The sequence below is a fragment of the Vespula vulgaris genome, chromosome 16 (assembly GCF_905475345.1).
Source record: "Vespula vulgaris chromosome 16, iyVesVulg1.1, whole genome shotgun sequence".
NCBI classification, from domain to species: Eukaryota; Metazoa; Arthropoda; class Insecta; order Hymenoptera; family Vespidae; genus Vespula; species Vespula vulgaris.
Window position 1 is genome coordinate 4,393,835 of NC_066601.1, and position 16,045 is coordinate 4,409,879.

At 32.6% G+C, this 16,045-nt stretch overlaps 5 protein-coding genes across 10 annotated transcripts; 4 read left to right on the plus strand and 1 right to left on the minus strand.

The window, feature by feature from the left end:
- Window positions 1-159: 159 nt before the first annotated feature.
- Window positions 160-4,465, minus strand: LOC127069751 (protein AF-9). 2 transcript variants are annotated; one of them, XM_051007177.1, is made up of 4 exons: window positions 4,150-4,465; window positions 3,314-3,457; window positions 2,968-3,233; window positions 160-2,847 (listed from the first exon to the last, which is right to left on the minus strand). In XM_051007177.1, the coding sequence occupies exons 2-4, from the start codon at window positions 3,450-3,452 to the stop codon at window positions 1,012-1,014; spliced, it is 2,241 nt and encodes a 746-aa protein (XP_050863134.1). In that variant the 5' UTR covers window positions 3,453-3,457; window positions 4,150-4,465; the 3' UTR covers window positions 160-1,011. The 2 variants fall into 2 exon arrangements, with proteins under 2 accessions (XP_050863134.1, XP_050863135.1); XM_051007178.1 differs by lacking the exon at window positions 4,150-4,465 and adding an exon at window positions 3,552-3,916.
- LOC127069764 (biogenesis of lysosome-related organelles complex 1 subunit 1) lies at window positions 3,973-5,551 on the plus strand. 3 transcript variants are annotated; one of them, XM_051007206.1, is made up of 5 exons: window positions 3,973-4,049; window positions 4,763-4,850; window positions 4,935-5,007; window positions 5,094-5,311; window positions 5,371-5,551. In XM_051007206.1, the coding sequence occupies exons 2-5, from the start codon at window positions 4,790-4,792 to the stop codon at window positions 5,403-5,405; spliced, it is 387 nt and encodes a 128-aa protein (XP_050863163.1). In that variant the 5' UTR covers window positions 3,973-4,049; window positions 4,763-4,789; the 3' UTR covers window positions 5,406-5,551. The 3 variants fall into 3 exon arrangements, with proteins under 3 accessions (XP_050863163.1, XP_050863161.1, XP_050863162.1); XM_051007204.1 differs by having other exon boundaries at window positions 3,984-4,118; XM_051007205.1 differs by lacking the exon at window positions 3,973-4,049 and having other exon boundaries at window positions 4,511-4,850.
- LOC127069750 (ribonucleoside-diphosphate reductase large subunit-like) lies at window positions 5,498-9,754 on the plus strand. Of its 2 annotated transcripts, XM_051007176.1 has the most exons (12): window positions 5,498-5,636; window positions 5,739-6,082; window positions 6,179-6,267; window positions 6,395-6,572; window positions 6,651-7,014; window positions 7,111-7,415; window positions 7,508-7,670; window positions 7,758-8,146; window positions 8,219-8,406; window positions 8,490-8,798; window positions 8,891-9,079; window positions 9,473-9,754. In XM_051007176.1, exons 2-12 carry the CDS (start codon window positions 6,046-6,048, stop codon window positions 9,683-9,685), a joined length of 2,424 nt encoding a protein of 807 aa, XP_050863133.1. In that variant the 5' UTR covers window positions 5,498-5,636; window positions 5,739-6,045; the 3' UTR covers window positions 9,686-9,754. The 2 variants fall into 2 exon arrangements, with proteins under 2 accessions (XP_050863133.1, XP_050863132.1); XM_051007175.1 differs by lacking the exon at window positions 5,498-5,636 and having other exon boundaries at window positions 5,706-6,082.
- Window positions 9,755-10,226: 472 nt separating this feature from the next.
- Window positions 10,227-12,100, plus strand: LOC127069755 (splicing factor 3B subunit 4). The gene is made up of 4 exons (XM_051007189.1): window positions 10,227-10,373; window positions 10,579-10,662; window positions 10,736-11,010; window positions 11,101-12,100. Exons 1-4 carry the CDS (start codon window positions 10,340-10,342, stop codon window positions 11,944-11,946), a joined length of 1,239 nt encoding a protein of 412 aa, XP_050863146.1. The 5' UTR covers window positions 10,227-10,339; the 3' UTR covers window positions 11,947-12,100.
- Window positions 12,101-12,247: 147 nt separating this feature from the next.
- LOC127069761 (uncharacterized) lies at window positions 12,248-15,908 on the plus strand. Of its 2 annotated transcripts, XM_051007200.1 has the most exons (3): window positions 12,248-12,827; window positions 13,271-13,487; window positions 13,816-15,908. In XM_051007200.1, the coding sequence occupies exons 1-3, from the start codon at window positions 12,603-12,605 to the stop codon at window positions 13,830-13,832; spliced, it is 459 nt and encodes a 152-aa protein (XP_050863157.1). In that variant the 5' UTR covers window positions 12,248-12,602; the 3' UTR covers window positions 13,833-15,908. The 2 variants fall into 2 exon arrangements, with proteins under 2 accessions (XP_050863157.1, XP_050863156.1); XM_051007199.1 differs by having other exon boundaries at window positions 13,271-15,908.
- Window positions 15,909-16,045: the final 137 nt, after the last annotated feature.

Sequence of the window (16,045 nt, forward strand, 5' to 3'; positions counted from 1 at the left end):
GCTGCTTTTCCTATAAATAACGACTATGTTAAAAAAATAGTAGAATTAAAAAATATAAAACCAATAACATCTTCTCCTATCAGCATTTTTATACATTGTGTATTTTCGCAAATACGTAATATCTATATATATTTACAGTCTCTATTAAGTTATCATAAATAAAACCTTGAAGAAATGTTTATTAATCAGTACATAAACACGTATATTATATAAAATAATAATTCGTTCATTCCACCACTGTTGATTAACAACAAGAAGGTGGAGAAGGTGGAATAAGTCGTTTACGTGTTTTTAGCAAACAAATATATCATTTTCATTTAGATAACAAAGTAAAAATATTAACTACATGTTGCATTTTTGAGTTTTCATTATCTTCTTCATATTCTTTTATGTAACTGATAGAACAACTTTCGCGCATTCTTAATCAATTTCTATCAATTAAAAGTTCGTAAGGTACTTTAAAATTTTATGAAAGATAACGATATCGTTTTCATTAGCACTTTTCATTAAAATTGGTTGATGTAAAACGTCCAATACATATAATACTTTAAATCTATATGTGTACGTTTGTATGTGTCTCTCTGTGTGTGTGTATATATATATATATACATATATATATATATACATACATACATATATATATATATATATGTATATATACATATATACAGTCCAATATATATATAACTTTTATGCTATCTAGATACATATCATTTATATGCATTCATTTGGCTGAATTATTAACCTGCATCATTATTATAATGTTTAATACATTGCAACTGACACAATGTAATGTATATGAATCTAATATAAAAATCAATTTTTTCTAAGAATTAAAAGTAAATAGCGGAATTCTCCCGGGGGTATTATCGTATGATAAACGTTTTATCACATAGCGAAAGAAATGATAGATCGAAAATGACTTAATACGACTTACACATAGAGCAATATGTAACAAAAGAAAAAAAAAAGAAAATATAGAGAAAGTGTCATGTTTTACATTACAGATAGTCATGATGCAGAAAAAAACTGTTGGAGTCGTTGTACCGTTCTGCGATCGAGAGCACATAAATCAAAATCAAATGTTTTCTTAGTTATTTCATATTGTCCTGTTTCTTCTATTACCTGAACAACTCTCTGTAATTCTTGATTATCCTGTAATGTCATTATTTTGTGCTGTAAATCCTTCAACTGTGACACATAATCTTCGTTAAATATTGGAGGTTCCCCAATGTCTGACTCTACCAAAGGACAATTTGTAGAGTCCGGAGCTACCTGCTCGCCGTCGGTTTCTCCTTCCTTCTTAATTGTTAATAATTCTCCCATATGACGGTCTTCCTTCTCTTTTACCGCGTGAATAGAATCGACATCCACTACAACCGGTGATTGGCTGGAAGATACTGGTTCCAATAATGGAGAAGTCGAATGACTTCTATCCTTTTCTCTTTTAAAAGTATGTTCGTCGTCACCCTTACTTTCACTTCTTCGTTTTCTTTTCCTGTTTTCTCGTTCTTCTCCCCTATTTCCTTTTGGTTTTTCCCTCTTATTACGATCACTCTTTTCTTTCTTTATTTCAATTACGGGTGGTGGCGAGGGCGGTCTTACTGCTTCCATTGGAAGAGTCAAAGGAGCTGTATCATCCAATTCCTTTTTTATATTCAATACTGGTTTCGTTTCAACAAAGGAATCATCGTCTACGGAAGGTGCCGAATCACTGCTATCTCTTTCTGGCATATTTGCAAAGAGCATCGAAAGAGGATTCGACGAGGCTGGCAAATTATTTTGTTTTTCCCCAGACGATTTAGATTTTTCTCGTTTTTCCTTCTTCTCTCTTTCCCTACTACTATCTCTCTTTTCCTTCTTGTCTTTTTTCTTATGCTTATGTTTCGTTCTGTCCTTATCACTTTTATTTTCCTTAACTTTCTCATATTTTTCTTTATCCACTTTTTCCACCTTTATTAATTTTTCATCTTTAATCTTGTCACTTTCTTTAACAAGCTTAGGAGACTTTCGGCCATCTTTCACCGATTTATAATCCTGAGTTTTCTCCTTCTCTTTTTCTGCCTTTTCCAATTTTTTATCGTTTATTTTTTGAGCTTCCTTAATACTAGAACGTTCACCTTCTTTGTATTTCTCCTTTTTCTCTTTGTAGGCTTCCTCCTTGTATTTCTTTTTATCTTTCTTTTTTTCAGTCTTATTTATATCCAACGAACCTTTAGAACCATCTCTTGTCTTATCCTTATCTCTTTCTTTTTCCTTTTCTTTCTCCTTTTCTTTTTCCTTTTCCTTTTCCCTTTCTTTTTCTTGAACAGATCTTTTTATATCTTTCTCCTTAGACTTTGGAGATGGAGCCCGTTTTATAGAAGAAGAGGGTGAAGGACTACGGGGCCTTTTTATGGGAGGGGGAGAAGGTCGTTTACTAGTAGGACTCGAATAACCTTTACTTCCAGGACTAGGAGGTCTTTTAGACTTCTCTTTGCTTCTATTTTTTTCTTTAGAAGGATCTTTTATCTTTTTATCCTTTTTTTCTTCCGTTTTGTCTTTCTTTATTTCCTTATGCGGACTCTCTTTATTTTTTGTAATTTTATCTACTTTGTCAATTTTTTCAGATATGCCTATAGGTTTTATGGTACTACTTTTTTCTGATTGTGTAACTTTCTTACTTTCTGGAGAAATTTTTGCTGTTTTTATGGGAGGACCAAACAATTCAGCGAATGAATTAGATGTCTTGGATTCTACCAGACGATGCTTCTTTGGCTCGCCCACGGATAACTTTGGTTTACCAACCATAACGGGAGTTTTTATCTCGCCTCTGTCTGACGTACTCTCCGTACTGGATATTATGATCTAAAAATTAAAAAAGAATATATATATATTTTTTTTTTTTAATAACATATCATATACATTAGTACTTGTAGAATTTTCAGAATTTTCATTAGGGAGAAAGAGACTGTTCAATATACTTACGCCACCTCCTCTTAAAAGCTTTCTACGAAATTCTTCTGATGGATTATTAATTATTTCATTATGACGTATAACTTTATTAATAATTCTTCCTCTAGGTTGTAAACTAAGCTTATAAAGAATTTGAAATCTTTTGGGTTCATCCTTATTTTTTAAATAGATGTGAATTGGAATCAAGAATCCTGCGTATCCTGATTCTTTTACCACGTAAGGCGGCTCTTTTATTACTCTTTTAGGTTTTGCGAATGTTTCATGTAATTGAAATACAACTAAAAATTAACAAATAACAGTATGTAAGAGAAAAGTTTAGAATATTCGCAGAGATTCATCTGTATACAAGGAGAGTTACCTTTCTCAACGTAGTGATGTATGTCTGCGTTGTCAACTCCTCGTACAAAAACTTCCCAATCATGAGTAAAACCTTCAGGAGTGGTACGCTCACGTAATACTGATGAATGTCCACATTCCAGTGTAAGTCGAATTGCCATTCTCTCTTAGAGAAAATTTGAAATGTTTATTTTACAAAGAAAAATAAGAAAAGCGAAAGGGGAAACTTAATGTTGCACAAAATCACAAAATCCCATTACATTTTCGTATATCTTCAAAAATGTGACTGAAAGTGCTTTCAAGCATTCGTTATTGAAAATATTCAATGAACATGTGTAATGATACGAAGCATTGCGCGCCAACTTATATCAGACGCATACGCAATGACAGTACTTCTTTGCTAATTTTCATGAGCACAAAATGTTGAAGCATTGTGCGGTTAAGAATTATATTCTATGAAAAAATATTGATCGTCAAATGAGACGATCATAATTCACTTTTTAGCTCTTTTGAATCATTTGTTTCACTTATCGGCATTCACACAAATCTCATAATTCTTTTTTCTACATTACTTTCAGTCCGACTATCAACAGGTCAACCGAACGCCATCGAAAACTGGACGCCATCATCGCTATCCCGTAAAATAAAAGTAAAAGAAACTGAAACCAACGCCATCTGAAGATGGAAGTAACGTTCAAATAGACCATTCGTCGTCTGGTGCCGAGGGGCGAGAGGGGATGTGATTAATTTTACTATAGGTGAAACTTTCAACTATTTTCACATTTTAAATTAATAACTCGAATAAGAAAAATAACTTCTACAATTTGGTAATTATGAATAACAAACTTGATTTCTTACCTGTTATCAAAAATCCTTTTTTTTATATTCAAAGATCTGCAGATACATACATATTCAACTTAAACACTTTGTACGTTTTTTGGTTAACGTTGTTTACAAACAACTTTGTCAACTAACAGTGCTTAATAATAACCAGTAACTACCTCTCCAGTAGTCCAACTAGAAATGAATAATACCTAAGAAACGGCATAGCTTATACACAGCCATCTCTGCTTTTTCTTGATCTTCTATTAGTACTTTTGTTTTTGTACTAAAAAAAAAAAGACAGAATACACTAGATTAACTTTTCTGTGATCAACAGTTTTAACAATATAAAATGTATTAGTAAGTCATTTGTAAGTCAAATTATTTTACATATGGACGGTAATATCTGATAGTGATAAATGAAAAGTATTTAAATAACGTAATAGTAACTTTTGTAATTATATCAATATAATCGCTTGTATGGTAACACGAGTAATTCAATAATTATATAAATTAAATAATTAAAGCATTTATGCATATTTTTATATATATGTGTATATAAATATATGTATATATATATATATGTATGTATGTATGTATATATATATGTATATGTACGTATAAATATGTATCTGTAACATGGGCATAGAACATTCGAGAGAAAAAAAAATCAAACATGTTATCATCAATTGTCAAGGAACATCAAAGTAAACAAGCAGCAAGAAAAGAAAGGCAAGGTACTATCCTTCATTTGATATATTATTTTAATGCTTTCTTGTTACAACGTAAAAAAAAATATTTTGAAATATTATTTTTTACAGAACAGAAACGTAAGGAAGCTGTTCAAGCTGCTAGCAATTTAACTCAAGCACTCGTAGATCATTTGAATGTTGGGTAACTATTACATCCAGATCTACATATATAACCTATTATATTTTACATATATAACCTATTATATATATTGTACAATTTATATCTAGGGTAGCACAGGCATATTTAAATCAAAAGAAGCTTGATGCTGAAGCCAAACAATTACAACATAGTGCAACTAATTTTGCTAAACAGACACAATCCTGGTTGAATTTAATAGAATCATTTTCAAGTGCTTTGAAAGAAATTGGCGATGTAGAAAATTGGGCTCGAAGTATAGAAGGAGATATGAGAACGATTGCCACTGCCTTGGAATATTCTTATAAAGGTATGATTGTCATAGAGCTACCTATGTTCTAATTAATTGAATTTTATCATTCTTTATAGCTACACAAGAAACTCAATCTGCAGGATCATCTTAAAGGCATGAATCTAAAATTGCCTCAGTTTTACGAATTTACAAGAGATAGAACACGATTTTCTGTTCCCCTTATATAACAAGCTGTAAATTATTTATATATTATTATTTATGTAAATAAAGTGATTAATTCTTGTTCCTAAGTAGTTACATTATGGTGAGTATTGATGAAATACAAGTTAAATCGTTTACATTTCAACGAATAACAAGCTTAGTAGACCATTTGATGTAATGAGTAAGTTTCATTTCGTTTGTATGTAATTTGTGAAACGTATATGATGTTATTAACAGCAAATTATCGATCTGTAATTAATTTTCGTTATATTTTATAATATAGCTCAATAAGATTACTTCGATCTTGGCCAATCAGCTCAAACCACTAATAAGCATCTGCCCTAATTTTGTCCAGAGATTTAATCGCGTAAGAAATGCTATAATATTTTTTAACGCTGATTGAGTATGAGCTAACATCATTATTAAAGGTTGATATTCATGTCGGAATAACAACTAAAAGATAGATATTGTAAATGCAGTTTAAGTTCATTTTATATCATTCGATTGCTTCCGTTACGCGCCAGAATATTAGAGTCATTTACGCGTGTTAGGTGATTATAAGAGATTAGAGAAATAATATACATTAAAAAATGATTGGATCAACGAAATTGCATGTAATAAAACGAGGTAAGTAGAAGTATTGAAAAAAAAATATTGAATTAACATTGTTGCAAGACAATTGATATCTAATTATAATTTAAAATATATTTTTGTTTTATAAAGGCGGGCGTATAGAAGATGTACATTTTGATAAAATAACATCTAGAATCAAAAAATTATGTTTTGGATTAGATATGGAATATGTTGATCCTGTAAGTAAAAACTATAAATAAAATCGTAATTATTTCTTTATAGAGATTCTCAAAAATTATTTATGCTATTATTTATTGATATTTTATTTACAATAAGCGTGATAAATAATTTTGTTATTATTTATAGTATGCAGTTACTATTCAAGTTATAAATGGTTTATATGCCGGTATATCTACTGTGGAATTAGACAACCTTGTAGCTGAAACTGCAGCAACTATGAGTATTAAGCATCCAGATTATGCTTCATTAGCTGCTAGAGTTGCAGTGTCCAATCTTCACAAAGAAACTAAAAAAAACTTTAGTGGTATATATAAAATACTTAACAGAATTATATGTAATTATTATTTCAATAATTTTTATATGCAAATCTTTGATTTTACAGAGGTAATATCTGATTTGTATCATGCAAAAAACAAGCGCACAGGTAAAAGTCTTTCTTTGATCTCTGAAAAATACTTTGACATTATCCAGAGAAATGCTGAAAAATTAAATCATTCCATAATTCATGATAGAGATTATTCTTACAATTATGTTGGTTTTAAAACTCTTGAAAAAAATTATTTACTTAAAATTGATGGGAAAATTGTTGAAAGGCCACAGTGTATGTTAATGAGAGTAGCTGTTGGAATTCATGGTGAAGACATTGATAAAGTTATTGAAACATATAATTTCTTATCAGAACATTATTTTATACATGCATCCCCGACTCTTTTTACTGCATGTACTGGGAAACAACAAATGTCAAGGTATGCTTATAGATAATTATTTCTTGATGATACATCTTCTTACTGAACATATTCTTTACTCCAAACTAGTAGACTATGATAAAATGTTTGTTTTAGTTGTTTTTCATTAACAATGGCTTCAGACAGTATAGAAGGAATTTGTGATACTTTAACAAGATGTGCATTAATCAGTAAATCTGGAGGTGGTATTGGATTAAATGTTCACTGTATCAGAGCAAGTGGTACGCGAATAATTGGTACACTTGGAGTGTCCAATGGTTTAGTTCCTATGTTAAAAGTTTATAATAATACAGCTGAATATGTTTATCAGGGTGGAAACAAAAGACCAGGAGCATTTACTATTTATGTAGAACCTTGGCACTCTGATATATTTGAATTTTTAAGTTTGAAAAAAAATACTGGTAATTAAATTCTATTGTCCTTATAAATTTTATATTAGCACATTAATATAACAGATGTTAAAATACATTAGATCAATTTTAATTATGTTTAGGAAAGGAAGAAAATCGAGCCAAAGATATATCTTATGCTTTATGGATACCAGACCTCTTTATGAAACGTGTTTTAGACGATGACACTTGGTCTTTAATGTGTCCTCGTCAATCTTCTGGATTGGCTGAGGTTTGGGGAGAAGAGTTTGAAAATTTATATACCAAGTAAGCTATGTTACGATTTATAGTTATCTATATTTTTATGAGAAATTCAATTGTAATTTATTTTTAAAATCGTGGCTAATTTTTAAGGTATGAAAAGGAAGGTCATTACAATCGAAAAATTAAAGCAAGAGAATTATGGTCAGCCATTCTTCTATCACAAGAAGAAACTGGCGGTCCGTATATGCTTTATAAAGACCACTGCAATCGCAAATCAAATCAACAAAATGTAGGAACCATTCAAAATAGTAATTTATGTACCGAAATTGTCCAATATTCGAGCTCTGATGAAGCTGCTGTGTGCAATTTAGCTTCTATTGCTGTTAACATGTTTGTGAATACTAATGAAAAAAGATTTGATTTTGAAAAACTTAAAGAAATTACGAAAGTTGTTGCCCGTAATTTAGATACGATTATAGATATTAATCAATATCCAATTCCACAAGCAAAAATATCGAATCTTAGACATCGACCCATTGGTAAATTGTATGATCTAAAAATAATACAAAATGATATAAAACATTTATTAACACGTTATTTTTTTTCGATAGGTATCGGTATACAAGGATTAGCTGATGCATTTATTTTAATGCGTTTTCCATTTGAAAGTGAAGAAGCTCAAAAGCTTAATATACAGATTTTCGAAACGCTCTACTATGGGGCGTTAGAAGCTAGTTGCGAATTGGCTGAAAAAAAAGGAACCTATGAAACGTATGAAGGCAGTCCTGTTAGTAAAGGCGTAAGTTATCGATCATAAACAATTTCTAGTCCTTATCATTTTATTTATAAAGTACTTCATTGTAAATATTCTTTCATATACAGATTCTGCAATATGATATGTGGAATGCCACACCAACAGATTTATGGGACTGGAATAAATTAAAAGAAAAAATTGCTAAATTTGGTATAAGAAATTCATTGTTAATTGCGTTAATGCCAACATCATCTACTGCTCAAATTCTAGGAAATAACGAGTCTATAGAGCCATATAAAAGCAACATATATTTAAAACGCGTTTCATCGGAAGAATATCAAGTCGTTAATCCGCATTTATTAAGAGAACTTACAAAATTAAAACTTTGGAATGAACAAATGAAAAATGAAATCACAGCTAATAATGGTTCTGTTCAGGCAAGTTGTCTTTTCTTGCTCGCATTCTATATTTTTTATTATTCTGTATTCCCTTTTTGTATGATTAAGCTTATAATGGGAATATTTTATAGAATATCGAACGCATTCCGACAAATATAAAATTACTTTATAAAACTGTATGGGAAATTCCACAAAGAATTATTCTTAAAATGGCAGCCGATCGTGGACCTTTCATCGATCAATCACAATCTTTAAATGTTCATATGACCAAAGTAACATTGGATAAACTCACGTCAATGCATTTCTATGGATGGAGAATGGTAAACTAAATAATACCTAAATAATCAATGAATATTTCATGTTAAATTAATGACAATGAAATTATTTTCGCTGGCTTAACTGGTGATGTTTGTTCAATGGGACGTTACGTAGAAACCCTAATCTTACTGATTAAGGGTCTCAGGTTTATCTTTCGCTTATATTTACATATTCATAACGTAAAAGAATACGCATGAATATAGAACGATAAGATAAGCTGTATAGAGTTCACTTTCTAAATAATGATAAACAGCAAAGATGCATTGCAAGAGATAATATTCTGGACTTCGCCGGGAAGAATGAAAATATTTCACTAGATATGATAAATATTCTTAATGTAAAAAAAAAAAAATGTTATATGTTGAACATAATAAAAATAATGATTTCTTTTTTAGGGTTTAAAAACTGGTATGTATTGTTTACGAACAGAATCAGAAACGAATGGACTTAAGCCCGTTAATAAAACAAAACTACGCCGACTCGTAAATGCAAAAGAACAAGATAAGGAAACACAAACTGAAAAGGAAAACGATCACGACAATGAAACTGATTCCAAATTTATGTGCTCTCTTAAAAATGGAGATGCTTGTTTTTCTTGTGGATCATAATTGATTCAATGAAGTAAACATATTTCTAAGTATCGCAATCCAAATAACAAATAAAAAAATAAGATATTTTGTTTATTTTTTTAAGAAAAAAAAAAATGGAACAGTATTGATTGAACTTTAGTTTTTTATATATATTCATATATTCATATTTTAATAATAAAGAATTTTATTATATATTATTGTGAAATTGATAATTTATAAAAAACCACGAACAAATTGGCAATATTGTATAAAAAATATTTTTCTAAGTATCCTACGTTTGTTATAATTTTAAGTATATGAAATAGTTTTGTCGTCGGTATTAATTCAACCAATCAGGACGAATCTTTATACACATGTGATAATTGAAGCCCGCCATTTAAAAACCAGCCTTGTTGTTACATTTTTTGCCGGCTTCATATTGCTTATATCGTACGGTTGCGTTTCACTTAACCTTACTTTTTGAGTGATGTATGTATAGCTTAACGAGAAAACATTTTATATAATCGTGACATCTAAATAGTGAAATATGATATAAAAATAATATATATTTTTAGGTGAATATAAATGTAAAGATATCCTCCATATTGTATTCATCGTTTGTTATATTTTAATCGCAAGTGATTATCATTGATAAACAAGTACCTTCATTAATTTAAGCATATAAGTTGCATTATGGCAGCAGGTCCGATAGCAGAGCGTAATCAAGGTAATATATTATTACAATCACAATTTAATATTATCATTTCGAATGAAAAACTTTGAACGAAAAAATTATATAAAATCATGTAATTTGTGGTCTATTGGCTATACGATTTTTTAATGCTTTTTCTAAACATTATTTTTTTTTTAATAAATTTTTTCTAAATCCCTTTTTTTCAATATGTTGTCATTTATATTCTACATATTTATAGACGCTACAATCTATGTGGGAGGACTAGACGACAAAGTTACAGAATCTTTGATGTGGGAATTATTTGTCCAATCTGGTCCAGTGGGTAAGCCTAAATATAATAGTTAATTTATTTATTGCTATTACTTAACATAATTACAAAGAATGGTTTGTTTTAGTAAATGTACATATGCCAAAGGATAGAGTAACACAAATGCATCAAGGTTATGGATTCGTCGAATTTATGGGAGAAGAAGATGCGGATTATGCTATTAAAATTATGAATATGATAAAATTATATGGTAAACCAATCAGAGTCAATAAAGCAAGTGCTCATCAGAAGAATCTGGACGTTGGAGCCAATATCTTTATCGGTAATCTAGATCCTGAGGTAGATGAGAAGTTATTATACGATACGTTCAGTGCATTTGGTGTTATCCTTCAGACTCCAAAAGTATGTATAATAAGAAGTTTAATGAGTGAAGTTCAACTGTGTAAATTAAAAAAAAAAAAATCTATTCTCATCTATTCTATTTCATTACAGATAATGAGAGATCCAGAGACTGGAAATTCAAAGGGATTTGCATTCATTAATTTTGCTTCTTTTGATGCATCCGATGCTAGTATAGAAGCAATGAACGGGCAGTATCTTTGCAATAGACCAATATCCGTGTCATATGCATTTAAACGTGACGCGAAAGGCGAGAGGCATGGAAGTGCAGCAGAGAGACTTTTGGCAGCGCAAAATCCTTTGAGTCAAGCGGACAGACCGCATCAATTGTTCGCCGATGCTCCACCTTTGGCACCACCACCGATGCCAAATTCGACCGCGGTGGCTCATCAAGCGGCTCATCATCCTCAACATCACGTAATGCATCACGGAATGGTGGTACCTCCACCACCACCACCGGCTACACCGGGTCCACCTATGGGACATCCTCCACCACCACCTGTACCACCACCACCTTCCAGTGGATTTCCACCTGCGAGCATACCACCTCCGCCGTTACCTCCGATGTCAATGGCTACTCATCCACCTTTACCACCTGGAATGCCACCACCTTTGCCACCTATGCCCGTACCGACTTCTCAAGCTCAGCAAGCACAAACGAGAATGATGGCACCACCGCCACCTCACTGGGCCGGTGGAGCACCACCGCAAGGCCAATTTCCACCTCCTCCACCTCCGGCATCAAGCGGCGGACCACCGCCACAATTTGGACAATTCCAACCTTCACCGCCTCGACCTCCACCAGGCTGGAGACATCCACCGCCACCTCCCGTGTCTCAAGGTGGCCCTCCACCACCGCCACCACCGCAATTTAGGCCACCGTTCCCTCCGCGAGGGCCACCACCGCCGCCGCCACCTCACGATGCCACCCAGTATTAATCTTATATATTTCTAGTTCAACCTGCAGCACGTATCTCGTGGAAAAATGTACTACGTACATACTACAATCGGTCCTTAAAACATTTTTATATTTGAGAACCGACTCGAAGAGAATTATTTTACATGGGAATAATAGAATAAATTTTGAAAAATATGGATTCGTATGAGCGTTCATAATGCAAGAGCTCGTGTGTGGCCAATAATTCTGATAAAGTACAGATAAGGGTCTTTTAACGTTGACTCTGCTGTAATATCGACCGGTTTTACTATACTAGAATAAGGATATACCGTACTCGTTCTATCGATCGTTTCGAGTCTGTCCAAGCAAGTCGATGAAAACATTCAGCGGATCATCGGCTCACTGTACGTTGGTTACTACACGAGTTGCGCCGTGAAACTTAAAAATTCCGTTCGTCGAAAGGTCGACAGAAGCGTTTAAAGTTTCGTTTCACCGATTTCGTTGTCCTCGTGATCGATGAAATTGTGATTGTTGCGTTTCATGAATGCAAACAAGAGTAAAAAAGAAATTTTGCAATTAATCGTTTGAACAGAAAGATTGATTCGACAGATTGAGAGATGAGTGTCACTTGTATTATCAATTTCATTAGAAATATGGAAGACAATAAGATAACAGGCAAGATCGTTTTAATTGTATAATGGCTCGTTTTTATTACCAATGCAATTTTGACTTAAAAAACGAGAGTGAATACGATAATGCTGTATTAAAACCATTCGTTTGTCCTCCGGACAAATATTGTCCTTATTGTTGTTGCAATTGGCAGTGTTGTCTTGTGGTACAGAAACGTCCACCACGACAAATCTGGGAGACCTGGTACTTTTGGTTGGGCGTTACATTATTGGCTGTTTTTATCCTAATTTCGGTGAGTGCCCAATTTAATGAAAAAGTTGCTTTTAATATTAATTATCACAAGTATTCTTTCTAACAATAAATAAATCAGAACAAACGATATCCCACGAAAGATAACGTTTTCACTGTTCGTAAAGCGGTACAAAAAATTGTTAAACGCTGTACATACTACAGGTGTCTTATATGAACTTGTTAATCGACTTTCCAGGAAGCATTACCTTTTTTTCTTTTTTTATCGCCCATTTAAAACAGTCAGATATTAGAGAGCGATTAAATATTAAAAAAAAAAGAAAGTATTATCGAGAAAATTGGGCAGCAGTTTCACGTAAACGTGTCTTTGCTTCGCAATTTTAAGTTATTTACGAAGATTCTACATAAACATAATATTCAGTAGTGTAGTAGTCGATCGTGTTGCCACTTGAAAAATATCCTACGTCTGATTCATTTTAAAACTAGGTGTGCAGCTACGTAGTCAGTAATTATAGGCATAACGTTCAAGGTGTGCCGTTCCGACATAATGCACGCATTAATGATAACGGACGAAACCATCGAGCAAATCGTTCTAGACCAACACAGAACGAGGTGTCTATAAGTATAATTCCTACATCTGGACTGCTACCGGGTCATAAAAAAATGGTCATGATTTCTACACAGAATAATATCGCTCATTTGAGTAAGTCCATTTCATTGCAAGACGCATTAAAAATATTATCAACATCTGTTAGACATTGTCCATTATTCATCAAATCAATTCAAATGCATTCGAATTAAATGCGAACAAAGATGACCATATATCCTTGAATCAAGGTCACGTCTTTTCGTTTTTTGCTAGTTCGTCGTCAGATTTCGATTAGTTGCTTCAAGTGCATGTATGTATATACTACTTTTATTTTAATTATTACTACATACATACATACATACATACATACATATATATATATTTATATTCATTAATTTATTGTTATTTAACAGATACTATAATTATTTTATATATGTTGCAGCTCCGATCGTAGCCTAAAATTAGAGCTTTCTTTTTTCTTTGGAAAAGTTCGGAAAGAAAGTGTTACGATTGCGAATATTTTGTATTATGAATGCACGGTTACTATGACACCTCGATGAACGTTTATCGATGAGAACGAAGGCATGCATTTTATTGCTTTGACCGGGTGTACTTATCGCAAGTGCATTATTTTGTATGATCTCGACATAATGGTAGTCGATGGTTAATGTTCAATGATTATGAGGAAAGATCTGCAGGGAGACTGGACGAACTCAATTGAGCCTTTTAATCTTGCTGAAATGATCCCAAGTCAAACGGCTTTCAAGTTATATAAAGAGTATTCAGAGAGAGGAAAAGATAGAGATAAACGTTATCGATACGAGATCGATTCTTTGATTTGGTGATCATAAAAATCTAAAGAAAAGCAAAATAAAAGGAACCCAGAAGGGAATAATGAAAGACATCGTTTACAGACTGCTATCGGATTTGAATATCAAATTGATACTTGAATATTAGATTTCTCGAGAGATACTAAAAAAAGCTTAGCTCAATCATTTTCAATCTCATGTAATCAAGATTTCAAATATTTTTATTTTCGTTGAGAAAGAGAGAGAGAGAGAGAGAGAAATTTGATTCACAAATTTACAAAGCTAATTTCAAAAACGATGAAGTGAGAAAATAGAGGATTTTTTCTTTTTCGACGATGTTAAATATTTATTCATTTTTATTAATCAGAATGACATATGTAATCACTTGTTATGACAAACGTCAAATTTATTCGACGTATCCGTTCTCTCTATCTCTTCCTTTGTATCAAACAGAGAAAGAGAGAGAGAAAGGGAAAGTAAGGAGTGAAAGATAAAAAAGAAAAGAAAATTCGAAGAGACTACGATATCGTGATATCGAAGAACAGACACCGGATTTACTAAACGGCAAGGAGGAAATTCCATCGTCGAAGGAGCTGCCTTACCTTCGCTCTCGGTTGTTACTACTTCGAAACTCGTTTTCTTACGACGGAGGATCGAGGATGGGCGTTACTCCCATTAACAATTAAGAAGAAACGCTCAGTTCGCGGTTGATGTAATTCTCTCTCTCTCTCTCTTTTTCTCTCTTTTTCTCTCTTTTTTCAGTCTTTCACTCGGTACTCTTTTCATCTCGAGAAGAGAAAGAGCACGGGAGCTAATTAAAAAGGACAATCGAGCGGCGAACCACATACGTTCACTCTACGTTCTACCCCTCACTCTCCCTCTTCTCTTCTCGAGTCTTATCCCTATTGCAAAGACCCTTCGTTTCTCAAGATCCTTACTCATGATAAAGGTAAATCGCAGTAATCTTCGAGAGAGAAAACGACGCAAGAGAGGCACTACTATACCTATACGTAATATCTATATAACGAAGCAAAGGTCAACGTTATTCGAATAAATTTTGATTTCATATCTTTATCATTAGAAATTGACAAGATGTATAATTATCGGACAAGTAACAAGTTGGATATCAACGTCGAAACGATATATGGAAAAAGAACTATAAAAGAATCTATTATGTTCTCTTTGAAGAAAACATTTATTAGATCCTCGTATCTCTTTCTTTCGACGTTAAAAAGGATTGATGTTATAGAAATTGTCACGATGATCCCTCAAAGAAATTCTTACGATGCTGTTTGGAAAGAGAGAGAGAGGAAGAGAAAGAGTAGATCGCTAGCGACCTCGTTCGACTGTAACGAAGTGTCATTCCGATAACCCAAGCCGGCTTTTACTGTCTCTTGATGCCGATAAAGAAATATACAACAAACGGCCCCATACATTCTCTGTTTAATGTTGCATGCACGGTAAACCAAGCGAAGAATCAAGCAACTACGTGCACCACGAAAGCCAATGACTTGGCACAACTCGAGTCGATCATCGAACGAATGTCAATTAGGGAATGATCCATCGAGATCGCACATTTTTTTAAATTCCTTTTTTCTTCTTTTCTACTTACGAAGATCTTGGTTTTTTTCTTACTGTTTGTGAGTATCAATGTAAATAATATAATAGCATATACTTGAATTATATTCGCATCGTGTTTTTGAGAATACAACTGATACGTAAACGATGTGCGAACAAAGAATTTCTTAAGTATCACCTTAACACGTTCGTACTTTTATGACTGCAAAACAACAAGCAATAGGATATCATTATGATAATTATGGGAACGAAGTAAATGAGATAATTATGGGAAGAGAAAGAAAA